Raw genomic sequence first — 27707 nt, 5'->3', positions numbered from 1 at the left:
ATGTCTTATTATCGTAATGGTAACTTTTTCCAGAGGGCTCTGGCAGACGCTCCTGTGGAGCCTCTAAGGGTATATGAGCGGGCACGCGAGGTCTGTGAAGGGCCACGCTTGGACGAGGTCGACCCGCAAATTAGCTCCGCCTCACACTGGAAGCATTGTCTACCGATACATCCTAACCACAACCGGTTGGAATGCGCAGGTGCTACTCGTAGCACTCTCCTCGACCCAAGAGTATTGAAGCCTGTGTGCGGGTCAGCAGTCCTTGACATGCTCACCATCGATGTCTATCGTGCCATGGAGGAGTTCGGATGCCAGCCTATGCTGACCTTCGGCACCGCCCTGGGCGCTGTTCGGAACGGTACGCACGTCCCTTGGACTGAAGACTCAGATATCGCCTATTTGTTGCCATCTGGCGCATCGCCATGCGTACAAAGGAATGAGTTTGCAGAACGTCTCCGCGGCCTCGGCTATTTCCTATTCAAGCACGACATCTGGCGGGTTTGCATCGCTTCTCATCATCCACTGGCCGGGCGATTGTATAACATCGATACGAGCATCAGGTTCAATAAGACTCGGGTATGTGGCGCGTACGGATGTATTTATGTTGACTTGTATGGATTATCTGATAACGGAAAGGGCGGCTACTCGCATGAATGCCATCCTATTGGAAGAAACTTCCGTATACCGTCCAAGAAGGTTCTCCCAGCAAGCACTATCAGTCTCAATGGCTTATCATTCTCAACCTATCATGATATTGATTGGTTCTTGTGGGCCACTTACGGGATGGACTATCGCAAGCCAAAGTCGCGGAAGCAGTGGAAAGACGGTATGGCTGTAGGACGATAAGCACGATTCTGATTCCCGAAACACATTTCGCTCCCTCTTGCTGTGGGCCGATCTGACAGTACCTGGCACAACAGTCTCATAGCATAATCATAACACTTACGTAGCTGTATGCCTAATTTACGTGGTTTGGTGTCGAACCCCCGTTGCTAGCTGGATGAGTTCCGTCTGCCATATGGAGTCATCGCAATTTTGTCGTAAAATTTTCTTGAGCATATGATAAATTGTAATCACTTGTTAGTTCATAACTCAGTTTATTTCAATCGAGACACAGGTTGTGTTTCTGTACAGCAGTTGAAAAGTGCAAAATATGAGAGGCTAAGAGGAATTCAAATCCGATCCTACCGAGATAGTTCCGAGAGTATAAGCGAAATCCTAAAATGGGTGCGGAGAGACGAAGCCAACGGAGCTTTATTGCAGTTCGTGGTTGTTCGTGTGCGCTCGTCCGTGCTTGAGCAACAATTCTGATACAAGTAGAGCGGCTTTGGCGACGAGCAATGCATCGTTCCGTTGCTTATGAAACACTCTTTACACTGAAGATATGGTGATTCGGAGTTATCCAAAGGAAGAGATTTTGGCCTGTAGACGAAGTGGTCTTCATCAGCTCAGCAGGTTGGGATTCTAGACCGTCATCCTGAGACGCTAGGATCTAATCACCGACCACATATTAGTGCGTATAACGTTGGAATCTCAGTAAGCTCCGTGCTGTCGCATCGGAGACCTAGTAACTAGTAGTTACTAGCTAAGATGACATAATCTGTGAACTCCTTCTCTATCACCGTTACATGACGGCGCTCATCCCTATCGAGTTCAGCCATCGGTGAGAAAAATAAATTTTTGTACAGAGTCTCCGTGAAGTGTGCGGTGAGCGGTCGCAACTTGAACACAGACAGAAGAGCCAATTATGGAAATCGTATCATGTGAACACTGTGTGTAGCCAAGTTATGCTAATCGCCGTCGGAATCGAGGACATCCCGTAATTCAGTTTGAGTGAACACACCTCTTCGAGAGGACTTTCTTTCTCAGTTTGACAGTGCCTGGCACAAAAGTCTCATAGCACAATCATTACACTTACGTAGCTGTATGCCTAATGTACGCGGTATGGTGTCGAACCCCCGTTGCTAGCTGGATGAGTTCCGTCTGCCACATGGGGTCATCACTTTGTTCTCGTAAAGTTCTCTTGAGCATATGATGAACTGTGATCACATGTCAGTTCACAACTCAGTTTACGCCGTTCAAGGCACAGGTCTTTTTACTGTACAGCAGTTGAATACTTAGAAGTGCGAATATCAAGGTCTCACCGGAATCCAGATCGGATCCCGCCGAGCTAGTCTCGAGCGTATGGAACTGGTAAATAGGCTGACATCATCTGTAAACTACTTCTCTATCATTGTTACTCAACGGCGCTCGTCACTATCAGTTTCAGCCGTCAGTGAGAGGACTTGATTTTTGCGCAGAATTTCCGTGGAGGGTGCGGTGAGTGATCGCAACTTAAACACAGACAGAGGATCCAATCATGGAAACCTTATTATGTGAAGTATGTGTGTGGGGATGAAAGCCGAGTTATGCTGATCGAAAACTTCACTCTGCCGGCTTGGATTTCTTAGCCAACTTCCTCGAGCTCGTATGCTCCGAAATGCCAGTAGACGTGCGACTTCTTTTCCTGAGAAAAGCAATGCTCTGAACGGAACAGCAAGTGATCCGCAAACGGACGCTTACTGCGCCATAAGATTCACCAACCTCACCGCTGGCTCCGACGAACGGACACGCCGATTGCGAGGGCACAAATCGGATGTGTATTTCACGGGAGTCATCGCCACCATCTTGTCAGCGAGGGTGCTCTGAGAAGGTACACAGTAGATGCTACCGTCATGGAGAGTTCGACCATAAAGACCACCTCGGTCACCGTCTCCGCGCGATAAGCCTTCACGCAACGCTCAGCTTCGGCAATAAGCTTAGGGTCCGCCGATCTGAACATCGATTGATCATTAGTGACCACTTGGGAGTAGTTCTCCTCACCTGCAGATTATACTAGTGTACTGTTCCTTGAAAGTTGAAGGCAACATTCCTCCTTGGATAGCAAGCTCCGGCTCTCTCATATGCACAGCGTAGCTCCCACATTTACTAACGAACCTCACATGCTCCATTGGGTTATTCTCGCCCATGCCCCAATTGTATGCCGCTTCGGCGAGCTCCAGAGAATCTGGTTCTAAGAAAGTACCTAAGGAATACATAGCGAGACACATAGAGTTCACCCGACGAGCGATGGGGAATCTCAATTCACTAAAGTTAAGGTTTTCTACAATTTCTGTACTGCAAACCAACTCCTTGATTTTGCTGAGCAACACGCGGCGAGATGGATGCCGCCACTCCACTCCAAATTTTCTTTTGCAGAGTTCCAAGTAATGGTAGGGTATTGCTCATTCAATGGCAATGGATAGAGCCGCCGACTGACTCGCGATGAAGCATTTGAACATCGAATGATTGCGGCCCAGAATATCGGGTTCAAACGCAGTCAACATGTTTTCAATCACCACTTACTGTGTGAACAAATCTTCTCGATAACGCCTGGTTCCGGCACTCCAGAGAATTTCACAACGACTTTCCAAATCCTACAAAGCATCACAAATAGACTGTAGAATGAGTGTCCCATAATGAATCTAGTCAAGAGCTAGAGATGAGTTTCACTGACTCACTTGCGCCGCTGAATATCTTTGAGGATTTGCGAAGCTCGTTCGAGCGCAGGAATTCGCGGGACCTGGTTACCAACGAAACGCACAGCGTGTGCATGCTCGATGTAATGAGCCTGTGAACAGGAACTTTGTACGCACCTAGGAAGAGGGCATACATATAACACAAAGACTCACCAGCCAGTTGGTCATGACGCAAAGCGCACGAGGATCCTCAATTGACTCGCTGAGGGACTTGAAGGCCTCCGATCCATTTTCATCCAAACCCCTGAGCAACAGCGAAAGAAGGTAGTCTGATTGGCTGACTCAAATGCGAAGGGTTGTCACATACTTGATCTCGATATGAGGAGCAGCTAGCTTGAACGCTTCTTTGATCATAGCCTCAACGGCCTTGACTGTACGATGCTGATACATCCGCCGATGCAGTGACTCCCTCGTGCGGAAGATGGCGCAAAGGTTTTCAAACTGTATAGAACGACTCTCTCCGACAGCGTTAGCATCATCATCATCAAAGGAATGTGCACACCTCTTTATCTGGCCAGCATATAGTTGGAAAGCCATCCGACATGAGGATCTTAGCGTTCATGATGAGCCGAGGTACCTCACACTCTCCTTGGACCCCACTGTGATGGCAGTCTCTGAGGCAGCAGCAGCTGATGACTCACGGCACTAAATGCTGCCGAGGTTGCCTCATTATGTAATCGAATTTATCAACGTCAAGCCCCGTTCTCTTGTTAGCAACAATATCCAAGAGGAACGCCTTGGCGACTGGTCGACCGACCTGACTGAACTAATCACTTCGATGGACGGCATGCCCTCAAAATCAAGGACAGCCAATAGTCTAGTTCGAGTGAGTGCACCTCCTGAAGAAAAGCCTCCTCGCCGCTTTCCTTGAGCTCAATCAGTTTAGCCGGTTTTGGCGGGTCGATGCAATTCTTCACGAACTTCACATCTGCACAGTTCAATGGGAGGGACTTGTCTTCAGCTGTCAGACGGTTAACTATGGCATCTCTGACGAAGAGACTATCATCACCAATTGAGCGCGATCGCCATCAGCTCGACTCACAGTAGCTTCAGACTGACTTGCTCGTGCTCGTGATGATGAATACCCATACTAGGCAGGACACAAGACTCCCACGTATGTGAGAATGGCCCATGTCCCAGGTCATGGCATAAGGCTGCTACTGTCACACAAACCTACAACGTACAGGCGCGAGACTGATGCAAAGTAGATGCCACATCGAGACTCACCACATCCTTCTGACTAATACCGAGGTGAGGTTGTCGGTCCCGTAGACCAGTTGCGAAGGTTTGTCTAAAGCGCATTGATTCAAGGTGATATGGGAACATGGAGGAGTTCATCAGGACACTCGATATACGACGAGCTTCGATAAGAGGTGGTGAGGTCAACACTCAGTGACTGTCGTTAAGATGAATTCCATAGGGGAAGGAAGTCCTACGCCAGGTGAGCAGCCCCGATGCTATGTTCGAATCTGGAGTGTACCCCACCGTCGAATACGTAGGACGTAGCACCTAACGAGATTTGTGGTAGTCAACTCATGCGAGTCGAAACTATGAGCATCACCTACCGAGCTGAGTGAGGTCCCTAAGTCTCTGGAATTCCGGCGTATCAATAATGTCTTTGCATAGGCTAGGAAGGCAAATCATGTTGTGAACCGGATCCATCGTGCCTGATTTTATAGGGGTCAACAAAGGTTTATCAACACTCGGTGACCTACGGAAGTCTCGCTTCCACCAGACCTGAGCACTCCGTCGTTGTCGCACGATGTATGAATGAGATATCGACGGCGAAACGTCGGCAAGCGGAATAACGAACTGAGCTCAACGAAGATGAAAGGATCATCCATACATCAATGAACTTACAAATTCAGAGTTCATCCCGACGGTAAGCTCTAGCTCGGCCTCCTCGTTCGGGATATTGAATGCCGCACATAGGGTATACTCAAGGTTACTTCTCCACTCAGGAGACTCCACGTAGCGAATCCTACTCACACTATACGACGGAAGTGAGTTGTTTGTAGGCATCGCTACTTCGTCTTCGCTCTGCTATCCGCGTCTTCGAAGGTGATCATATCATCAGCCCCTCCAGGAGAGAGCGGCGAGGCACCGTGGAGGGGCTGAGGGTTGGAGACACCCAAGTATGCAACCGCATCAGCGAGCACAGAGTGTTCCTAGTAGAAGGCCAATTCGAGGTTGGTAGCTTCATACCCTGAGCGTATATTTCCCTCCCTGTCGAGTATTCCCCAAGGATACTGACGAGCCTGTGGCATCGTCAACGAACTCCATTGCCGCCAAATGCTCTGGGTCAAGACGGAAGTGTCGACAAATGGACTGTGATGCACTACTCACCGACGAGAATCTGATCGAATCCACATCAGCAAGGCAGTCGAACATCGCCACGGTAGAAGACTTACAAGAACCCTTGTTGCTCCCCATAATGAGTGATGTAGAAATGCTTCAGACCGTGTTGCTGTAACATCGATCCATTTGATGTGTTCATGGATAGGGGAAGAGTATACTAAGGGCGGATGCATGTGACCTTGCCTGAGAGTGCTGTATGTTCCATTTGGCTCGTTACGCCGAGATGATGAGGAACTAATCTAGGAGCTCCAGAAGGGCTTCGATAGTCCCTCTGCTCACCTTGTCGACGGAACCCAATCGATGCAAAGCGACCCGCTGCGAGTGAGTGAAAACGTTCGATAGGGATGTATCTCCTTCACCTGTTTTCGACATGTCGTGGACTAGTTATCCCATTTGGAAGATACGCACAGTTAGAATGTATACAAGAAAGTCCAACCAGAGATCCTTTGGGTGAGTCGGGGCGGGGGTTATCAACTGCGCCTGGGTATATTGTGATAGACTGTCGAAGAGGAGAGGGTGCCAGACTGGAGAAAACGGGTCTAGCGGGAGGGTCCTCGGAGGCATTCTACAGGCGAGCTTCGCTCTTGACAAGAAGAGTGAGCTGCGGTCGGTGGTTTTCGCGGGGCAGCTGGTAGTTGCCGACTATGCGGCCCTAGGATATGCCTCAATACGAACAATCCCTCCGGGCAGGCCGACCGCACCAGCCCAGGATATGACTCTGTTGAATCAATCTCTCTTGGCGGGGCAACTATGCCACCCTACGCTATACCCGAGTACAATCTGTCCCTGCGAACGGGGCAACTATGCCACCCTAAGGTACGCCTTGATACAATCAATCCCTCCGGACAGAGCAACCATAGCACCCTAGGATTTGCCTCAGTTCAATCAATCGCTCCGGGCGGGGCAACTATGCCAACTCAATGTATACCGTAGTACAATCAATCGCTCCGGGCGGGGCAACTATGCCAACTCAATGTATACCGTAGTACAATCAATCGCTCCGGGCGGGCAACTATGCCAACTCAATGTATACCGTAGTACAATCAACCGCTCCGGGCGGGCAACTATGCCAACTCAATGTATACCGTAGTACAATCAATCGCTCCGGGCGGGCAACTATGCCAACTCAATGTATACCGTTGTTTGACCTGCACCAAAGGGGTATGGGTTGTGTGGCTGGTCAGATGAGTTTTCGGGTCTCGGAAACCAGAAGCTCATCTGAGCCGCAATCTGAGACAAGAGGCTGACAGAATAATTCGTCTCAGCCACTTGAACTCAGATCTCCCTTCGGGCGGGTTGGTGGGAAAATAAAATTACCAAACTAAAACGACAGGCAACATCCAACTTCTATTGGCCCCATTGGTTATTAGCCTAGCTTCCTGGTCACACAAAACTTCAATCAGCGCTCGCCTCGATCAGCGTTTGCCTTGACTCTAGACTATCCTCCCTTTTGTTACATTGCAAACAACTTTGGTCACCGTATCTGGTGACCTTCAATAGTACAATCAATCGCTCCGGGCGGGGCAACTATGCCAACTCAATGTATACCGTAGTACAATCAATCGCTCCTGGCGGGGCAACTTTCTGTCACAGAAATTCTGTGACCCAGCTGTCCGTATTTTTTCCTGTCGCGCGTTATATCAAGCTCAACCTCGAGCTGCCCTCTCAAAAGTGGGCACTACTATTCGTGCCGCTCGTTGCAGTCGGATTCGTTGTAATGGTACTGGGCATCCACACTCCTTCAAAAATTCTTAGCCTTTCCGGTTTTTCCACTCGTGCACAGCCACCACAACGAACACCATCTTGCGGCTCAGGGAGATGTGCTATTATGCTTCACATGATACAACCTCCAAGTTTCGTGGCCTAGCTCTTCGTGGACAGTGAGGAGTCGCAAAGTGGTGTAAAATTCTCTCCACAAATTCTTAGCATACACGCGTTAAAATCGCGCCTCAAAATACAAACTCTGACTGGGGAAGTACATCTATAACTTCACACCTAATCTAGCTATGAATCGTCCTGAATTGGTACACCACTGACGCGAGGGCTCTGAAAATCGAGTGTGTAGTTCAAGAGTCAAGGGACCTGAATCACAAGTTGCCATACGACTCCACTCGATTGATATTTTCGATCAGCACGACTTGCCAATCAGCAGACGAGCGCTCTGGTAGGGAAAACCGGAAGATATTGCAGGACTATATCACCGCCTCACACAGCGTGGTTGAACCGAAATCCCAATGTATACAATACGGGTGTGTGAGTCTCGGTTTGTGTGAATCTTACTGGAAATTCTTGATTCCGGGATTTTAAATTGGGCTACCTACATACCAGATGTGATCTCCATCTACTACACCATGCAGACTACAGCTATTTCACTCCATGAGATGATGTTGCCGAGATGTTTTGTATTGATGCCTCTCGAGTCCACTCTGTACTATTTGGCGACTGTACGGGGCAAGGAATAGCCGAATCGACTCGGGTGTGATTCGCGTCATGGTGTGCACGCGAGCGTGAAACGGTGACGCGTATCGGGAAGCCATGATCTTGCCTCAACGAAGTTGCACCGAGAGGTGTGCCATACATAATGAGAGAAGCTTGCCGTTCTTGTTGGGAAGGTATGTAATCACATAGCATTTGCCCGTTCTTGAAACCATCAGTTCCGTCGAGATGCACGAAGTTGTAGGGACGGAACCGCCAATTAAATTAGGTAGCTTGTGCGGAGAACCAGGTTTCACCAACTCGCCAAGCTTGGTGATTTCGGGTCCTAATGAACTCTCGCCAACACGCTCAATCATGGGATACGACCGCTTCTGGACCATATTTCACCTCTTTGGCGTCGACACAGATGTGGCGGAAACTGGTTGAGGAAATCCGTAATTTCGTTCGCCCAAATGATCTATTCCGTTCTGTGCGCACGGTTATAGCAACTTGGTATTGGTGTAACATGCCAGTGGCTCAGATATTGCTATAAAACTTGGTGAACTTATCGGTATTCGCCAACTACGTGTCGTAAATCGCCGATATCTTGGTATAATCATTTGTTTATGAAGATTACACCATCTTTCGCGATATCCGCCTTTTATCGATCACGGTTGGTATATTCCCGAGTCGGAGTCGAATATCGCCAGGTGATTTGTTCAAATCTGGTTTTGTGACAGGCTTTCGCCACAACTTCTTCATGATTCCTGTTCGGCGAAAGCCGTATCAGGGCCGCATACTGCCAAGCTGGATTTAACCACACACTTCACCCTTGGTTCTGCTTTTCGTTGTCTGTTCTCAGTGACTTTCGATGTCTTTGGACTCTGAGTTCAAATGATTATCATGTCTTGTGGTAGGGCGATAGACGGTCTATCATAGACCGATCGAGTACAGGAGAGTTCGCGCGGGAAGCCCAGGATCTACTCCCATGAGTTTTACCACGCCCGAGTTAATCCTTTGTCGACTTTGCCGAGCCGGCAAGGCCCAACGAGGAAGTTGAGCAGCGTCGTATGGCCTTGTATGAATCGGTCAGTGATCTCCGATCATCATATCTCCATAGAGATCCTCCTTTTTGATGGAATGCTCCGACCAAAGCTCGAGCTCAATAATTCAAGGCTGAATAAGGCTCCGACCAAGGCTCCGACCAAGAAGCAGCTCAGGCTTATGTGGAGAGACTGCGGCAGCACTTGAAGGAGGATCAACAAATTGGGTCACAACACATCAAGCAGGTGGCAGGGAAGCGAGCGCTGGAACGTAGAGAGGATATGAAGCCTGAAGAGGTGTTTCAGGTAGGTTGTCCTAATAGGATAGTATCCTAGTTCTGGTGACTTGAGTTCAGGTGGGCGACAAAGTTGCCTTTAAGAGAAACTCTTCGGCCGCAGTACATGGCTCTAAGTTCCAGAAGCGCAAGTTCCATGGGGTGTATCTAGTGACCAAGGTGTTGTCCCCAACCAGTTACTGGTTACTAGTTACCGTTACCTGGTTACCCCATTACTAGTCGTTGCGTCCCGAAACGACCTTACTGGTAACAGCGCAACAATTGCCATAAGACACCGTGAACGTAGTGAACAGCTAAACGAAACCTAGAGAATAACCCAGTTCTTGTTCCCCTTTAAAACGTGTTTTTTACACTTCTCAGTTCTTATGTTATCTCGGAAACTGCTCCAGCACTCAGCATAGCCCCGCAAGGCTCGCTTTCTGCCGATTAACGGACAGAGGTCTTCTTCACCTTCAACTACCAACTCCTCACCATCACGGTCTCCTCGAAGACGATACAGGTAAAGATCGTCTTCTCCGGCATACCAGTCGTCCTCACTGACGACCGAATACTCCTGACGAACTTGGCGGTCTAGAGAGAAGTTCGACCAAACGAACACCTTGTCTCCGGCCCGGAGACCGGAGACCCATACACCGGCAAATGGGCGGGACGGGAAGAGTGCGGGATTCCCGTTCTGGAATATTTTGATCAGTTCCCTCCCCTTCCCGTCTCGCCTGATTGGGACGAGTCTCGCCCGAGTCCCGCGCGTCCCGCTCATTTTCTTCGAACCGCGCTTCGCGCGGTGCCACAGATCAGGCTTCTTTTCTTGGATAAAGGGGACTCAACACAACTTGTGTTACACAAGATAAGTTGGAAGATGATGCTATACTCTGACAGCATGCCCTGCACTTCGCACCAGAAGTTGAGTAGAGTCTACTCAGTAGACTCCTGGATACGCTATTCAAGCAAGCTTAATTAACTACATGACGAGTCGAACGTAAGATCATAAGGGACTCATATAAGGAGCAAGTCATGTTATGTCTACGATCACCAAGAACAGCTCTAGCGGAGGAGAACAGCCTCCCCGTCGAGCTGGTAGACAGCACGATAGACTAGGTAGACACGATATAACTGGAGAGGGGAGATATTCTCCCTCCCCTTCTAGAGCTCTTAAAAAGAGCACTATGCAAAATTTATTGATGCGACTGAGACGCATCCTTCCAAGTTGATGTAGGCGGCTTGACAGCTCCGCTGTGAGAGAAGAGCGGGAAAATAGCGGGAAAACGGGATTCTCGCTCTAATCCCGTCCCGCGTTTCTGAAAAATTTTCTCTCCCGCTTCCCTCGCGGGAAGCGGGAGGGAACCGAGTCCCGCCGAGAGCGGGACTCGTATGCCGGTGTATGTCTCCGGGGACTATTGACATGTGATTAACACAAGGATGCTGAATTCCGAGTCAACACTACCATCAAAAAAACAACACCAACTAATGAGATTAACTCACTCGCCTTTCCTCAGCCTTGGAAGGCCACCGCCTTATTTAAGGCTCACCATCCTCCATTCGGAGCTTGATGCGCATCCGCTCGTTGTGCTTTCTCAGTGGATGAATGAAGAATCGTTCATGTAAACGGCGATGACCCATGAAACACTTCAGGGCACCGTGCAGGGCCTCGGCAGCGTTGTTTGTACTATATCGCATCCCCGCTGGAGCTGATCAGACTGATCAGATCAGTATAATATAGTATATTAAATATACCCGAACGTGAGGTGCCTCGCCAATGGAGGATCAGACCTGAAAGAGACCCTTTTCCGAGATTATGAATTAACAGAACCCGACGTTGGAGTAGTAAAGCGATCGACACGACTATCGGGGGCGGGCTTGAGTGAGAGCGAGTTGTCAACAAGACACTTAAACAGAATAGGGTCCTCCAAGACTCAACCTCTCCTGAAAAGCAACACAGTATAGAACACAAGAGCGAAACTTCCTACTTACCGGAAGACAGTAGAGAACGGAACTTATCACGACACTGTTGACCGGTCCTAGCTGGGCATTGTGAGCTTCACATTGTCTTCACAATGTGAAGACTCAGTACGAAAATACCGATAGGAAATAAGACCAATTGAATCCGAGAGCTTTCACAGTGCGAAAGCTCTCGAAATTAATTGAAATTCACACCCGAGATGAACAGAATGACCTCAGATCGCGTCCAGAAGTTGTAGCACCTCATACGCTTACTCGTTGAGGGTTCAGGATCAGCGACAGAACTTTTCGTCACAGAATCGTCATCGTGGGGAGATACCGGGGAAGAAGTAGCAGTAATAGTAGTAGTGGAGTGTCGTCGCTTCACAGGAGGCGTAAGAAAAAAAGAAGAACCTACCTCATCCGGAAAGGCCATCAGTAGTAGTAGCCATTCGCTACTACTACTACTGATGGCCTTTCCGGAGCATCTTTCGCTACTAGCGATAGATGATGGCATCATCTATGGGAATGAACCAACGTTGAGTCTTGATATAATGAGCATGTACGAACTCCAATGACTAGTGTATGCTGGACACCACCAGACTGGTGGCACCAGTCTGGTGGCACCAAAAGTTTGGTCCAATTTGGACCGTCCAAAACATAAATCGATAGCCTGGGCGCACGCTGTTCGATCCATATTTCACAACCCTAAAATCACCTACTTGGCAATCCTTGTCCAGAAGACCAACTTGGCGGGAGCTGTCCATGTGCAGTTATTGCCAATACTGATGTTGGCGGAATGAGAACAACACGCAGATTACTGCACATCTGTTGAATTTTGCAGAATCCACCAAATCCTAGTCCAAATCAGTTGTAGAGTAACGTATTTCATCACATTGTTGTAATCTGTTCCAACACTGGTATCACCTATAATTCCCGTCATCAGGCCTGCGAATTTGTTTGGCGTCATTTTGGCGAATTCTGAGTTGGCGAAATTTGATACAGCCTTCTTGTGGCCAGTGAAATTTTCGCTCGCCCATAACCTAGGACGTCCTAAGGTTAGGATCCTATACGTAAAGACGTCCTAATCAAAGGACGCTTGTGAAATAGGCCCCTGGACGAAATTGGAGTTGCGAACAAAGATATCTGAGTTTAGTGGAAGGATGGTGTTTGAGATTTCGAACGGGCCCGTGATGTAGTTGAGAAGCCTATGATGAGTATGGTAGCCCGAAGTCCCTATTACCAGGAACTCGAACTTCCTTTCGATTCACGGCGAATTTCAATTCTCTATGGTTAAATTGCGTTCGTAAGGCGAATATGATCTTCCCGTTTTAGATCTTCCCGTATCTTCAGCTCTACTGTTCCTAACAAAATTGATTGTTCCAAGAACGAACTGAATGCTCACAGGGTTGAGTGTCCGGTCTTGGCTCCCACCCACTCTCAAGTCCTTTGACTATGGGAGTGAGATCCCGTAGCGCTCTCTCGTAGAAGAAGGTCCTGTACATGTATTGCTTTATTGTATTGTATGTCTTGCTTCTGCCGTCTCCCTCTGTGCTTCTAGTCCATCGCAATAGTAATTTCATTATAGACCGTCGTTGAAGGCCGTTCCGTTGGTGTATATTGTTCTGCTGTCTCGTGTCCGACTTGTTTCATTCTGTTTAATCCGCAGCTCTGATAAATTACCATTGATGAACCGATACAACTCATCACCATGCCCCGACTGGAAGTCAGGGTGGCAGGCGAATGCTCTGACTCTCACGTCGGGTCCTCGATTCACAGTCGGTCATGGTGCGAAGTACAGCTCCAATAAGGTAATCCTGAAGCCTTTTTTATCATTCAGGTTTGTTGGTGAATCTCAGGCGAAATCAAAATATCATCTGCAAAACACGAAGTATACCACGGGTGGAGGATATCGAGATACATGGGTAGTTATCTATGAGTCCTTCTCGCCTTGTAGACCTTCCCTATTTCGATCCTCTAATGGCGTTCTGGGTGAGTCTTTTCAGAGTGTATGTTCCGGGTCAGGTTCAAGTCCTGACTCGGCAGAATCAACAACCCGGACCGGGCCGGTATAGAACTCCTCAGGAATTCAACGTAGGAATGGATGCGCGCATGAGAGTGAGCAGCACTCGCCCTGAATGCTGATACTGTGATGATGATACTCAGGTTGGTGACAGCAATGATGTGACACAGATCTCGCGTAGCATCGTCAGCTTATCGCCTGACTTTCGCTTTGATACACAGAAACAGGAAACGGTACTATCACAGGGCCGGGGCGGTTGATTCCTCAGTGTTGATCTTTCCAAGGTCCTGCGTAAGTTGAGGCTTGGAGCGCTCAAAGCGAGCTATTTGAACATACCGTAAATCTTAACGCAGAGTTTTACGTTTTGTGATATCTTTCGCTTCAGTACTGGTAAATCGACGGACATGAAAGTTACTCCAGGACCCGGGCAATACACTCAGTAATGATAGTTTCGTCCGAGGGGAATCAGCCCATGGTAATTTCAGGTATACATCCTTCGGTGCAGCCTCCGGTGGTAGTCGTAAGCATTACTTCTAATCCTTAGATGTGTATTCCATGTTGTTGTTCATGAAACATTAGATGTGTTTGGCTTTGCGTCTTGGATTGGGTATCTAAGTAGTTGTCGGGACTGCAGTTGGGTTTACATGGGTCATGATGAATTGCCTCACCTCTTCCAAGAGTGGCAACGACAGCATCCTGAGAGTTATGGACTCCTCTCCGTTCAGCCATCAGCAACTTGCTCGGGCTTAGGAATCGTCTCAAAAGCGGACGTCGCCGAAGGAGACCTCCTCTATGAAGATCGGTATCCACTGGTATCAATGCAATTCGCATATTCTCGTTATAGTGGTGCTCTATGCTGCCAACACTGTCTTCGTAGCGTTGGTAAACTCAGTGATGCGTTCGGTCATGTACTGGCTCTCAAAAACATGTCGCTTGAGGACGACTTCCCGACTATAGTCACCGACATTGCTTGGCTCGATTCTGTAATGCAGAGCCCTGTAAGTATATTGTGTAGCTGTGGTGAAGCGCAGTACTGTTCTGAGGACTGCCGCCGCCTTGCTCAACCGGCACATAGTCGGCTTTGTGAGAATTCTGAGATACGCTATGAGGTGCAGAATCTGGCATTGAAGCACAATGAGTTCTTTATGCTGGCAGCTCAGGCAACGTCGATAATGGCGTATCGCATTCTGGAATCGCACTGGACCGTCGAAAGAGCCTTGTCGGAGTTCTTGAGCTTCTCGTCGCATCCAGCGTTGGAAAAGACAAACCAAGGCGTGCAGGAGTCGTATGGCCTTATAATGCAACTCTTCCCAGATGATCATCTTGCCGAGTTTCGTGACCGATTCACATTGGACGAGTACGTCCGCTTACTGGGTGTATTCGAGGTTAACAACATGCTTGTGAGCTTTGATCATCCCTCGGAAGAGTTGTTCGAGGTGGCACTACGATGCCCTCGTGGTATGGCTCTCGCAAAGAAGGTGGACTGGCATCGACTGCTCGAGCTGGTTCAGCGGCTGGTCCCGTATGATGACGAAGGTGGTCCGAGCTGTTCGCCATTCCCAGAGGTACTTGGCTCGGGGCTCTATCGTGGGGTGGCAGTCACTAATCATTCGTGTTCACCTAATGCGGAAGCTTCATTTCGTGGTTCGCGATGCCTCCGAGTGAAATCATTAAAGCCTGTACATTCCGGAGAGGAGGTTTTCCAAAGTTACATCGATGAGAATCTTCCTTTAGTGGAACGGCAATCTAAGCTCCGCCAGGCTTACGGCTTCGCATGTCGCTGTGGGAGGTGCCGAACGGAGGCTCTGGCGGAGCTGAATCGGCGACACAAGGATTGCTGTTAAACTGGATTTGTTCTTTGTGTAACCGAGGAGTAGGTAACTCTTCTCCACTGCAACTGCGATATGGTTTTGTGTTGGACTGATGGGAAATTATCTATCGTGTTGAATCTTGTATTCGCGTTGTAGATACTCGTGAAAATTCTCTCAGGTTTTTCCCTTTGTTGAAGCATGGAAAAATCTTCTCGTACTGATGTTGTAGTGGAGCACCCGGGCATAGGATGGTTCAGAGCTGCTTGCACTCTCACCATGACTGCTGTTGGACTTGGAGTTCTCGCATTGCCAGGCACGGCTACTCACTCTGGTTGGCTCGGTAGTCTTTTTGGTCTTCTCGTCGCGTCCAGTATCATCCTCTACAATAACCACCTTCTGTGGAGAGCCCTGCGCCTTGCTGCTAAAGAAGAGGAGGAAGTCGCCAAATGTTATGAGGAGGTTGGTCGAGTTGCTTTCGGTAAGATAGCCGCGGTGTACTTTGGGGCTACCCTACATGTCACCCTGGTTGCCGTGTGCTCCGTAATGCTCCTTCTATTGGCATCAACATGTGAAGCAATGGCTCTTGTCCTCGATAGACGTGCCTGGGTAGCGATCTGGATAGTCGTTGGCATACCCCTTTCGTGGATTAAGGAAGTCAAGAATGTTGGTTTCATCGCAACGATTGGCGTTGTGACTGTCTCAGCAATGGTCATTGTCATATTCGTTGCTTCAGCTGATAAGCTTGTCCAAGACGGTGTCGCTCGTGACCTAAAGGTTGGCCCAGATGGAGCGATCGATTTTTTCTCGATGTTCGCCACCTATTTTTTCGGCTATGGTATGAGCTCGACGACGCCTACGGTGTGCGCCAATATGACCAGACCGATGGATTTTCCAAAAGCGCTGTTCGTTGCCCTGGTCTTCTGCACTGCCCTGTACATGGCCGTCATGGAGCTCGGATACATAGCTTACGGTCAAGCTTTGGCTGGGGCCGACACAATCGCTGGCGCAATCTCTCCTGCGGGTCAGCGTCTCAATACATTTGGTTGGATTATCAACGTTGTTGTCCTTGTTGTTGTCTCGTCTCATTATCTAGTCCTATTCACACCGACGGCAAAGAAGGTTGATGAGATTTGCTTGGACATCAGTGAGAAGAAGCAGTGGTCTTCCTTCAAGTATAAGCTGGTCTCTCTGCTGGGTCGTACTGGCCTTGTCATTCTTGAAGGATGCATTGCAATAGTTGTACCAAAGGTCGATGCCCTTGTAAGTTTGATAGGTGCCTTCTGCGTGCCGCATTTGTCGATTTTCTTTCCCATCGCCTGCTATGTTAAGATGAGGAGATCCCATCAGTTGTCCATTCCGAAGTGGGAATTGGTCCTCTTCGCTGCGCTCATCGTGATCGGGTTCGTCGTTATGGTTCTCGGCATTTATGGCGCTATCATCCAGTTCTGAAGTTCTATAGATTACGGTCGCTTTGTCGAATCACGGATGACTTGACTAAGTATATAAGCCGGAAGCTCTTTGCTCTGCCTTCCCTCCGCAGAAATCATTACGATAAATAATACCTCAGATAATTGTATCTCGTACCCCTTTCCTCCCTTAAGAGGTCTGAGGCAGTCGATTAGTATTACCCGACGCTTTCGCGTATTTTGTCTTAATTTTACATCCATCCTTAGTCAGTTTGCTATATATGTTTCGTTATTAATGGAGAACAACATGACACAGGACTCCTGTGACAGGAGCACTTGCACTGAACAGGAGCAACGCAACGAAGGTCGAAAGTCTTGGAACTTTACGCTCTTCGGTGGCCCTTCTCACTGATACAGTACTGATGTCCCGGGTCAATGCCACCTACAGTACACGACATCTAAAATGAGCAATTCTTGTCAAGTAAGGTTTTCCTCAATCAGATCGAGTTTTGAGCAAATTTCTTAGCCGAACATCTTAAATATACCTCTCATACTGGAATCGAAGTCGCGTACTTCAAACTCTAGAAAACAACTTTCAACCCTCTGCGCGCATCGACTGAAACACCGTCTTGCGCACAAACTATTGAGCCTGAAATCCTACGAAACATCTCTGAAGTACCCTACTCAAGTGGAGAACCTGTTTATTGAAAGTCCATATAACCTATAGGTCATAGGTATGCCAATCTACCATGGTCAACCCTCGATGACCTCCTTTACCCCGCCCCAGAGGTCTCTCGTACTGCTGGTGTCAGCAGGCCTTATGCCGAACACAGTTTAAGCAACTATCATAAATCTTACTAAGATTATGCCTGTCATAGTCCGGTTGTAGGCGTAGTTCCTCGCGCTTGAAGACAGAGTGAGCTTCCACAGTTGCAGATAGAAGCAACCATGTCTACAACCACATCGCCCATTTCCGTGTCGGTCGATTGCAGTTTGCTCTCAGCAGTAGACCGACACGGTCGGACAACATGAACAAGGGGCGATAGGCTCGAAAATAACCAAAAATCGGATATTTTAGGTGAATCTGGTTATTTACCTCTCGGCTCATCAAACGCGATCACAGGCTTTCAAGCCTGACCTACATAATGGGCTCCTTGAACTCCTCAATATCTCTCTATGGCGATTTCAGCATCACGGTAAAGTCCTTGACCCGCAGTGAGGGCCTGATAGACATTGAGATCTACAGCGGTGGACTCGAGCCCTTCCAAGGGCTCGCATGTACCTCGGAATGTTACAAACGCAATTAACAAATGCGGATGACGACAGAACGGGAAAACGGCATCTTCGCCTATTGAAGCAGTCATTCATACGATTGAACCAGGGGACAAGTACATCAATGATGTAGTGCTCGGAGAGTCAGCATGTTGTCACCGTGTGTGTTCAAGTGAGTTCTGACCGTCAGCGTAGCGTGGAAATATCTCTGCGCATAGACGTTCAGCCAGACTCGTGAGTAACTCTATTGTGATTCTGAAGCGGTCTCCAAGGAGTTGACTTGTGCGCAACACCATCAACGCAAAGATCAAATCAGCATTTACGGACATGATAGCCTGACTGGTTTCAGCGCTCCGGCTACTACCACTGTATTATATACGAAGGCAATAACAGCATAGAACTCCGATCATGATATAGTTGTCATAAAAAAATAATACAACTCTACGCCTACCTCAGAGGTCATCTTATCGTGCATCGGTTGTCTCGAGCAGAGGACGCTTCAGAGCTGATCGGTGAGTGAATCGGCTCACGAAGCGAGGGACCAGGTAAGCGGCACTGAGTACGAGCAGTACAGTGACGAGGACAACCCCGAAGAGCCGATAGGAGCTGTCAACCGAGTTCTCTTTTTCCCTGATCGGCATTGAACTTCGACTCCCATCGAGATCACCAAAGACACCACCATAGGCTGATACCGCCACTCCAACACGCCTCTCCTTAGCATCGAAAACAGTATAGTGCTTCTTAAGAAAAGTGTCGCCTAGTATTATAGGTAATCCATCAGGACTCATCTGCAACTCAATCATGCACTCATTCTGTGGCGTCGGTAAGGTGAAGTAGTCAGTCGGCGTGACAGTGTATCGCATGCCCTGTATGATGATCACCATAGTTCCCGCGCTATTCTGAGCCCCACACGGACATGTAAGAAAGCCGCCTGGTAAGAGCACACTGCAAGTCATCAACACTTCATGAGGGACCAGTGCAGTGAGCAACGGTAGGAATACGTTCCTTGGCACAGTGATGTACGATGTGCCTGTATCGAGCGCTGCTTGCTGATTCGAGATCATCACTGAGCCCGAGTCCGGCGTCGAATTGCTAGCACTGCCAATAGACTTAGGTGATGCCTTCGACGGTGGTGACAGTACTCCAATGCTGACCTCGATAGACCACCAGAGATTCCCCACGACTGGCGCCCATGTAAAGGTACCTTTACGGTAATTCTCCTCTTCGATAGCACCAAAAGTGACCGTGCTTCCGAGAGACATTGTAAAAATAGGATCGTCAGTGAATGAGAAGGAAATGAGCGGGTAGTCCATGATTTCACTCAGGTGTTCCAAGACTGTCGTTCCCGTACGAGATAGACCGGGCCAAGCAAGACCCAGAATTCCGTCAAAAAACCGCATGTTCATATCGCGTTGTGCCGAGGCCAAGATGAAGTTCTGTCCCGATATACAGAGTTCACCAGAGAGGCCCAGACACACTCTGTCATTGGTCAAATTGCCAAACACCGCGCCCTTGCCGTACTCCAGCACCCTCTGCGTTGTCGAGCTTGAAGATGTTTGCGAGGTGTGGTAATCATACATCGTTTGTGGTACCCACAGGTCACTAGAACCAGTATCGAATTGGACGGTAAGAGCCTGTTCAGGAGTCCCAACAGTGATGGGTCCGTAGTACTGCAAATTGGCCAAGTTGAGAATAGGTTCAACATAGTAGCTAAAATTGCCCACCATACCACTTTCCACAACGGGCACCTCTACTGAGGGCGCTGAGTTCGCCCCCAGACTGGACTCGTCGGGGTTAAACAACCGCACTTTAAAATGATGCAACGGAACCCTATGCTCGTTCCGGATCGCTGGATGCGGGCTTCGTTTCTTCGTGAGCTGCACTCGAACTGATCCTGAGACGAACTCTGTGGAGGAGAGTGCCAACACTAAGAGGGACGCTTTCATAGTGTGGAAAAGCAGGAACTGACAGTTCAGCACAATTACGGGCTAAAGCAGAGCTATCGAACACTAAGTGTCAGAGGCTTGAGAACTGTGAGAAGAGATATGATGGATTTCGAAAGCTGGGTGGATACGTCCATAGCAACAGTCGAATTCTCATCATAGGAGGCGGTAGCATCATAATCGACCAATGTTGGAATATATACTCGCTTCCCTCACCTGAGCTCAAGAACTTCCTCAACCATTTTAGGAGTTTATACATGAGTTAGCATTGAAGTGTACAGAAATTTTCCAAAATTTCCTCACATTGTCCCCGACACATTTAATTGACCGCGTGCATATTTTACGACACTGTAATTGACTCTTGTAAATCTGTTCACAGAAAATTGAACGGAATTTCTTAGACCACGTGGGCATCAGATATAATCTCAATAGCGCTTGGCCATACTGAACGATCAAACGCCCTCGATATTGTCCCGATAAATGTCTGAACGCAAGGCCAAGCACAGTCTAGAAAGGTTAATAACACGAAAATCAACATCACGATGCACAGGAGAACAACATGTGCATGCTCACTCAGTACAACGACTCTTGGATGAGGATGGAGGCCATGGGTAGATATCCTTAGCAGTGATATTATTTTCACAAAGGTGGAGTCCATTGCCTTGTCGCTGCCGTTATATAGGACAGAGCTAATCGACTGAGCCACACGAAAGCCCTCAATAAGACCGTCCGCGTGATGACAGAAGACCTCAGCGCAGCGTTAGTGGAAAGGGGGAACTTTTGGAAACTTGGTCGCCTCTCTTTGCAAACGTCATTATCACATAACCAACTAACAGCACTTCAACCCTTCAGCATCTCAACACAACAGATACATACAGATCTATTCACCACCACTACTACACTGCTCTACGCTCAAAGGTCCTTCAGCGTCCCCCTCCCCCACGAATTGTAGTGACTATAACAACAACAGCGATCAACTGACATCACAGATACGTAACATGTCCTCCTCCTCCTGATGACGACGACGACCCCAGACTGTACATTCCATCACCCTCGTCACCCCACAGCCTGACAAACACCCTTTACTCCTTAGCGGAGCGAAGCCCTACCGATCATTCAAAGTATCCGCGAAGGCCAAGTTGTGGCGCATGAAATACATATCCCTTTCGTCGCTTCCAGTGGAGACTGCCATAACAACCAAAATATTATCATTCTCGAGAGGCCGACTTATTCCCTCTCCAGAATAATCAGTTCCACTGTCAGCGGACTCTTCACCACCATCAACCTCGGCCATCCACCTGAAGCGCCTCATCCCACTGACGAGGACGCATCTTACCTCTGATTATGCGCCTCAAAGCGCGCTTGTCGAACCTTGCCGAACAAGCTGCTGGCCGCACGAACATCTTCAGCACAAGTCTGCAGAACTCCCTTTGACCTCCATGTACTGATAACGTTACCCGTTTCATTCGTTTCATTTCCAACTCAGCTACAATGCCTAGAGCTATCGATGCCTGCCTCGCTATCATAGGGTTAGTGTCGTGCACCAACTCGAGCATATAGTGCACCACCTACATACGCCACATGAGGTGGACCGATACGCGGCGGCGGCGGCCCTCCATCCCACTTGACCATCTTCAGTTTCGAGGACCATCTCGGAAACCTCAGAATTCGTCAACAGCATAGAAAATGTCCAAAGCAATTGTAGAACCTATTGCCCAGGTGATCCTCACCAAAGTCATATGCCTACAATATCATCGTCCTCCTGCTTAGCAGTGAGCAAGTCTATAAGACGCCTTATCAGAAGTGGGTTATCACATAGTCGTCCCCCCACCTCGGGGTCCGGACAGGAGGCTATCACCTGGTTACGGTACACTCATTCACAAGGTGCAGTCAGAAGCGGAATGTGGTATACAGGAACCTACTCCAACGACCATGACACTCTCTAGGAGGACATCATCCCCCGTGAAGCCCGGCATGAGCTGATCTGTCAAGAGGTCCAACAGGAAGCCGTTGTCATCTATCGAGCAGAGCTCCGCCCAGTCTATCCCGGTACCCGATGTTGTGAAGTTGGCTAGTAACCCCAATACCTGTATAAATCAACTTCACAGGAATATGGAACTACGATAGTGCGATGCCGAGACCAACTGAGAGCATAAGGCTGCTACCTCGACCACTACGTCCGCCCCTCCGTCCCTCCTGTCTTGTCCACTACTCTTACCGTTACTACAGCGACGAGCCAAGCGAACAAGCTCGACCGTCCAGTGCGATAACGCAGAGTTGCTCAGCACCTACAATGGGCCTCGCCAGACTACACCAAACCGCCTCTCACTTCACAGAAAAGCTCCTGCAGATCCCTTCCATGACTGCTCGCATTTCGCATTACCTTCAACACAAGGGCATCGCTGTACTTGATAGCCCTATGTACCTGCATAGTGAAACTGAGAGTCAATACCATGTAAGGGACACACTAGCTCTGGCCATAACCCTGACTGGAGCATCATCTGAGCACTACGCTGATGAGTCGACATGTTCACCAGCACCTAGCGGAGGGAGGTCCGATAAGATTCAAAAGAGGTCCGATGGAGACCCACAGCCATGAGGTCCACCCCCACTCTAGGTTCGGGAGATTGCACAACCAGCTGTAGCAGCATCGGTATGAAGTCCTCACAAAAGCAAAGCTCGGACTTGCAACGATCATCGAAGGACAAATGATATCTATGATAGGGCGCAGGTTCGATCCCCGGGCCCAGCATTTATTATATAGTTATTAGTCATAACTATATAATAACTGATTTCTTATTACTAATTACTAATAACTTATTACAGAAGCCTGAGGACCAGCTGTCGGCAGCTTGGCTGCTCTCTCAAGATACCAACCAAGGCCATCATAACGCCACTTTCCGATAGTGAGTTACGCACAATTGGGTCGAAGGATAGATTATAGAGGACCTGCCGAGTGCAACAGCTCCGCTCTAAGCCTTTCACTCACAACCATAATAACGTATCACTTCAAAGGCTGAAACAGCCCCCTTATTCCCAGGATGTATTTTAACGACAATCGCCTAAGAACTAGTCCCGAATAGGTGATGGAACATTGCAACTTCTTCGAACTCATGTGATATACACGAATTCAATGGTGACGTCTATAAGCCCCTTTCAATTTCCATCAGCACATGCAAGGCCAGCACTCGTGTAGTTCCCGACTCATGCCTCATCACACAGTTAGCGACCAGGGATCGGAGCACCTAGAGACAACCCTCCTACGACAGCCAACGTGACGACGACACTACTCCAGCTTCCACCATCTGGTCCTTAGCCTCCCGGAAGACAGATAGCTTCTTGAGAAATACCAGGCACACTTTCAGTAGAGGCTCCCAGGTTCGATCCAAGAGCCCGGCAATAAGACTTGGCAGTTTCCCATTCACCATCTTCTCTGCGTGATTACCATGTTCGTAGCCCTACTGCCAAGCTACTACGTTCGACTATGACGTCCTCAGCGAGATGAAATAGCGTCAACAGAGCTATTCGCAGCAGTTTGTTTTGTTTCATCACTTTGCGTTCCTCTCTCGTTAAGCCTGGAGCATCGCATGCGAGCCGACACTGGTCCACCTAAGGAGCAGACCACCCCTTTACACTGGAGTTGACTGGAAACAGACCGAGGGAAAAGTTCTGTTAGTACGATGGAGATCTTTAGGGGACTAAGACTCCACAACCATACCCGTTATATCGCTGTTTACGATAGGATAAAAACTGCCGATGTCTTTCCCGCTTCCATACCCCTTGTTTGAGGGCCCTGGCCCGTTCTCGAACCTCGTGCTCCACCAATCGTAGAGTGATACCACCACACTGGTAAGCCGCCAGTAACGGGTGAAGGACAGAATAAGTGGACAGGCAGAGGAAGCATGCACCTGATGATGCGCCACTCCCTGACAGAGCCGAGTTCGCTGGTGCACAGAAAATGCGTATCTCAAACTCTCACCATAGAACCCTACCTACCGATGCGGCAACTACTGTTATCTATTGGGTACGCTCATTCCAGTTCATTGCTACTAGATTGCCGGATGCGAGCTATGGATGGCGCTATTGTATTACTGATAGTAGTTGGTAAGTCAAAGAGACCCACCGACTCCTCCCTGAGCACTCTCGCCAACACCGTGAGCCAGGTACCTTCAGGACCGGTGAGGCACCACCCAGGCTATGCGAGAGCGTAAGATTCAAGGTCCATTATTAGAGTCCCGAGACTTTTACAATTGAATCCATCCTGGCCTCCTACAGTACTCATCGCCTGATGGGCAATATACGCAAGGGTACATGGATCCACACATAGCCTAAAACAGGTTAGTAACATTCGTCCGGCTCGAAAGCAGACCTAAGAAAATAACGAGCCCCGATCAGCTTTTCCTCCACCGCGTCCTCATATAGCTTATCCTTATACCTATCGTTGCTGTTTGAAAGGCCTATAGTTGACATGCTACATCTCGATTGAGTTGGGGTTTGCCTCTGGCAGGGAGCGGAATATCTACAGTGAAGGATAGACAGGCATTGGTGGGCTCTCGTCCTACCATTTCGTAGTAACTGGCAGCCTCTTCCTCAGCTGGGAGTATCTGCAGAGCAACATCAGTATGTGACATAGACCTGTCCCACATCGGCTCTCTACTCTACTCAACTCTCTCCCCGACCAACCTGTTGCTGTCTGAAGCTTTCTTGTCTCGTATTACCAATGCTCACCGGCCTGTCTTTAGACCCCTGGTAAGTTCTCAGATTCCCCAACAACCGTATAAGTTCCTCTCGATGCTTTGGCAATATATACCTAGGACATCTATTAGTAGGACCCCCTTAATACCTCCCCTACTTGCTAGCTGCCTGCATAACTTGATCAGCCTTTGTCTCGAGGTCAACCCCAACATGCCGAACTCTGACCGACCTCTGCCCTTGGCAAAAAAAATTCTTCCCGACTGCATTTTTTCAGAGAAGGTGAAGTGTCTACACCTTTTCTCAAAGCGGGGCAGCTATGCCACCCCGAGATTTACTCTCGGACATCGATTTTTCCGAGAGGGGCAGCTATGCCACCGCCTCTGGTCTTCGCACAAGACTTCTCTCCAATGCATTTCAAGTATGATACGGAATCTACACCTTATCAGCCTCATTATCTTCTGGAGAAATTCAACCTTACTAGGCGGGGCAGCTATGCCAACCTATGCTACACCTTAGTATAATAAACTTCTCTGAGTGGGGCAGCTATGCCAACCCATGCTAGATCCTAGACGAACTAACTTCTTCGGATGGGGCAGCTATGCCACCCCAAACTATACCCTAGTAAAATCGATTCCTTCGATTGGGGCAGCTATGCCACCCCAAACTATACCCTATTTAAACCAATTCCTCCGAGTGGGGCAGCTATGCCACCATAAACTATACCCTAGTTAAACTAATTCCTCCGAGTGGGGCAGCTATGCCACCCCAAACTATACCCTAGTAAAACCAATTTCTCCGATTGGGGCAGCTATACCACCCAGACTACACCCTAGTAGGATCAATCCATCCAAGCGAGGTGCTGAGACCGTCCTCATGCAATCAATGGAGACTTGTACACACGCTCAATTTCATCGTCACCTCTTCAATTCAGTCCCTCTCGATTTTTTCCCGAATCGAAATCACTCCAGCGATCAAAGCGACGTCCGCCCCGAGCCAACTCAGGGGCAGATATGCCATTTTCGATCTAGGATTCCGCCGCAGTGAAAATGTTATCCCAGTGAGATCGAGAATGTGTGTATAACATTACCAGGCGTGCTCTCTGTGGAGGTGACTCGGCCATCCTCATCCATCAGGCAGGCATCTTGAACATAGTTAATAACAATAGTACTCTCCTCAGCCTTTAGCTCCAGCCCTTTGAGCCGTATCTTTTTCACTGTCCGGGGCATTTGGTGACCTGTACTCACCCTAGCCTATTATAATCCGAGCTTACTCAACTCAACCCCTCTATGAAAAGCGAAACGGGGGGACTACCCAAACGCGGCTGTTGTTGAAGCAACCAACAACATACCCCGAGGAGCAGCGAGTCACATCAGAATATGCACAGAATCTCCCCGTGGTTATATCCGACTTGCTAGAACTAGCAGGCAGATGAGATGGCAAGTAAACATCTACAGAGACAATGTGCTCTGCAGATTGCTATAGACGTATATATAATTCTGAGAAAACTATATAGGAGAAGAATGCTATCAAGTTTCTGGAACCAATCGAGTAGGAACGTGCATCTTCCATACAGTGACGGGTTCTTCAACCACGTGTAGCTTAGACAAGCAGACCTGTGCGAATAGAGTTGGACAGTCGACTCGATCTTGCCCAGATGACAACTGAGGGATGAGCCAGCAACTCACCACTAAGAATAGTCTCAAAGGGACTGATAGAATATCTGAATAGTATGTGCGAATACAAGTTCTCGATCGAAGGCTAGCTCTCGATGGTCACTCTACAAAGGGGTACCGACTGGTAAAATCGCTCACAACTGTATAACAGCTGGGAAGGCAGGGGTCGGCACCGCATTCGGCGAATGAGACACATTGAACTCTTGGAGACCAGACAAATCAGCGACACCGGCACTTCTGGATAACTGTCTCCCAGTAGGAGAAGTAACAGATGCGCTTCCATAGCCACCGACGGTTTCACCTGGCGAAGCTGTAACAGACTCTGAACTGCCCTCTTCGATATCGTGCTCTAACCCCGTCATTTGGGAACGGCAGAGAGGGCAGCGAAGTGAGTTCAACACTATAGATGGGCAAAATCGCCGTAAATTACGAATTCCGTTACGATTTACGAGTCGTAAAATATTTCAATTCACGGTTACGGATGCGATTTACGGTTTACGGCGGATTCTCTAGCTTTTGTTACTAGAAGTTGGCTAGAACACATCTTCTTCAAAGAAACGCGAAACAACTCCTGCAAATCATGCTATAATATCACTTATACAACTACGGAAGACCAGAAAGACACACAGCAATGGGACGCTAACACATAATATGTGTCACAGATTAAAAGAATACTAAGGGCCGATAGCAGAGCTAATGGCTCTTCAAAAGCATTAAGGTACGTAAAGTGCTGTCAGATAATCTGGATCTTCTGCTTCTCGATAAAGATCCAGCTAAGCTGAAGCTCTCTTCGCAGCTGCAACTACTCCCAGGAATTGTTGCGAGGGCAACAGCAACCTTAGTGAGAATGGGCAAATCTGGGCAGCCTGCCCAGAAGCCGAGGAAATCCGAGTGCACGGCAGACTCGGATCTCAACCTCTGCTCATATGCGATCAACTCGCGAGACAAACCCGTCACCGCCGTTGTTGTCCTCCTGAGATCTCTGCGATTGAGGGCACCCAACAAAGTACCCTCTACCCCATGCCTACTAGTTGATGAGGAGTCGTCAGCGTCAAGAGCACTGTCACTGATGCCAAAGAAAGCCATACATTTTCTGATAGAATCTTGAGCGGAGTCCTCGTCCTCCGTATCGGCGAATGCAGGATGGAGATAGGATGCAGCCACGCAGGCATGGTGAAGAATGCCCGAGTCCGTTTCAATCAAGCAAAACTTGAAGTAGTTGTTCAAGCTCTCATGCACACGATCCTTGATCCGGCATAACTGCGAGCGCCCACCTGCAC

At 48.7% G+C, this 27707-nt stretch overlaps 6 protein-coding genes across 7 annotated transcripts; 3 read left to right on the top strand and 3 right to left on the bottom strand.

The window, feature by feature from the left end:
- Nucleotides 1-846, top strand: Pmar_PMAR009357 (hypothetical protein; the record flags this gene model as incomplete). Its single annotated transcript, XM_002771967.1, has 1 exon — nt 1-846. The coding sequence occupies one exon, from the start codon at nt 1-3 to the stop codon at nt 844-846; it is 846 nt and encodes a 281-aa protein (XP_002772013.1).
- Nucleotides 847-2385: 1539 nt separating this feature from the next.
- Pmar_PMAR009356 (SAM domain and HD domain-containing protein, putative) lies at nt 2386-6074 on the bottom strand. 2 transcript variants are annotated; one of them, XM_002771965.1, is made up of 20 exons: nt 5969-6074; nt 5763-5913; nt 5586-5671; nt 5418-5538; nt 5273-5369; nt 5123-5224; nt 4994-5066; nt 4785-4848; nt 4600-4730; nt 4394-4544; nt 4199-4314; nt 4060-4171; nt 3865-3998; nt 3711-3801; nt 3540-3649; nt 3385-3455; nt 2863-3064; nt 2741-2813; nt 2589-2684; nt 2386-2506 (listed from the first exon to the last, which is right to left on the bottom strand). In XM_002771965.1, the coding sequence occupies exons 1-20, from the start codon at nt 6052-6054 to the stop codon at nt 2447-2449; spliced, it is 2127 nt and encodes a 708-aa protein (XP_002772011.1). In that variant the 5' UTR covers nt 6055-6074; the 3' UTR covers nt 2386-2446. The 2 variants fall into 2 exon arrangements, with proteins under 2 accessions (XP_002772011.1, XP_002772012.1); XM_002771966.1 differs by lacking the exon at nt 2386-2506 and having other exon boundaries at nt 2559-2684.
- A 9152-nt stretch (nt 6075-15226) lies between these two features.
- On the top strand, nt 15227-15449 carry Pmar_PMAR009354 (hypothetical protein, conserved; the record flags this gene model as incomplete). The annotated part of the gene is made up of 1 exon (XM_002771964.1): nt 15227-15449. A coding segment is annotated over one exon (223 nt), but the record flags the coding sequence as incomplete, so codon positions are not given.
- A 162-nt stretch (nt 15450-15611) lies between these two features.
- On the top strand, nt 15612-17085 carry Pmar_PMAR009353 (transmembrane transporter, putative). The gene has a single exon (XM_002771963.1). It carries the CDS (start codon nt 15637-15639, stop codon nt 16885-16887), a length of 1251 nt encoding a protein of 416 aa, XP_002772009.1. The 5' UTR covers nt 15612-15636; the 3' UTR covers nt 16888-17085.
- A 1424-nt stretch (nt 17086-18509) lies between these two features.
- Pmar_PMAR009352 (aspartyl protease, putative) lies at nt 18510-19843 on the bottom strand (the record flags this gene model as incomplete). Its single annotated transcript, XM_002771962.1, has 1 exon — nt 18510-19843. The coding sequence occupies one exon, from the start codon at nt 19841-19843 to the stop codon at nt 18581-18583; it is 1263 nt and encodes a 420-aa protein (XP_002772008.1). The 3' UTR covers nt 18510-18580.
- A 1189-nt stretch (nt 19844-21032) lies between these two features.
- On the bottom strand, nt 21033-23487 carry Pmar_PMAR009351 (kinesin-associated protein, putative; the record flags this gene model as incomplete). Its single annotated transcript, XM_002771961.1, has 12 exons — nt 21033-21036; nt 21169-21357; nt 21396-21475; nt 21517-21627; nt 21684-21767; nt 21807-21917; nt 21982-22146; nt 22237-22347; nt 22389-22484; nt 22651-22774; nt 22884-23008; nt 23350-23487. 12 exons carry the CDS (start codon nt 23485-23487, stop codon nt 21033-21035), a joined length of 1338 nt encoding a protein of 445 aa, XP_002772007.1.
- Between the last annotated feature and the right edge of the window lie 4220 nt (nt 23488-27707).

This window comes from Perkinsus marinus (assembly GCF_000006405.1).
Source record: "Perkinsus marinus ATCC 50983 genomic scaffold scf_1104296962162, whole genome shotgun sequence".
Taxonomy (NCBI): Eukaryota; Perkinsozoa; order Perkinsida; family Perkinsidae; genus Perkinsus; species Perkinsus marinus.
The sequence above is the reverse complement of the archived record's forward strand: the minus strand, read 5'-3'. Positions and strand labels throughout refer to the sequence as shown.

Excerpts from the sequence above, each read along its gene's own strand:
- Pmar_PMAR009356 (XM_002771965.1), bottom strand. The coding sequence starts at position 6,054 with ATGAACACATCAAATGGATCGATGTTACAGCAACACGGTCTGAAGCAT. Across the intron at positions 5,539-5,585 it reads GATAGCAGAGCGAAGACGAA|GATTCGCTACGTGGAGTCTC; the intron begins GTAGCGATGCCT and ends TAGTGTGAGTAG. Across the intron at positions 2,814-2,862 it reads TACACTAGTATAATCTGCAG|ATCGGCGGACCCTAAGCTTA; the intron begins GTGAGGAGAACT and ends ATCGATGTTCAG.
- Pmar_PMAR009353 (XM_002771963.1), top strand. The coding sequence starts at position 15,637 with ATGGAAAAATCTTCTCGTACTGATGTTGTAGTGGAGCACCCGGGCATA.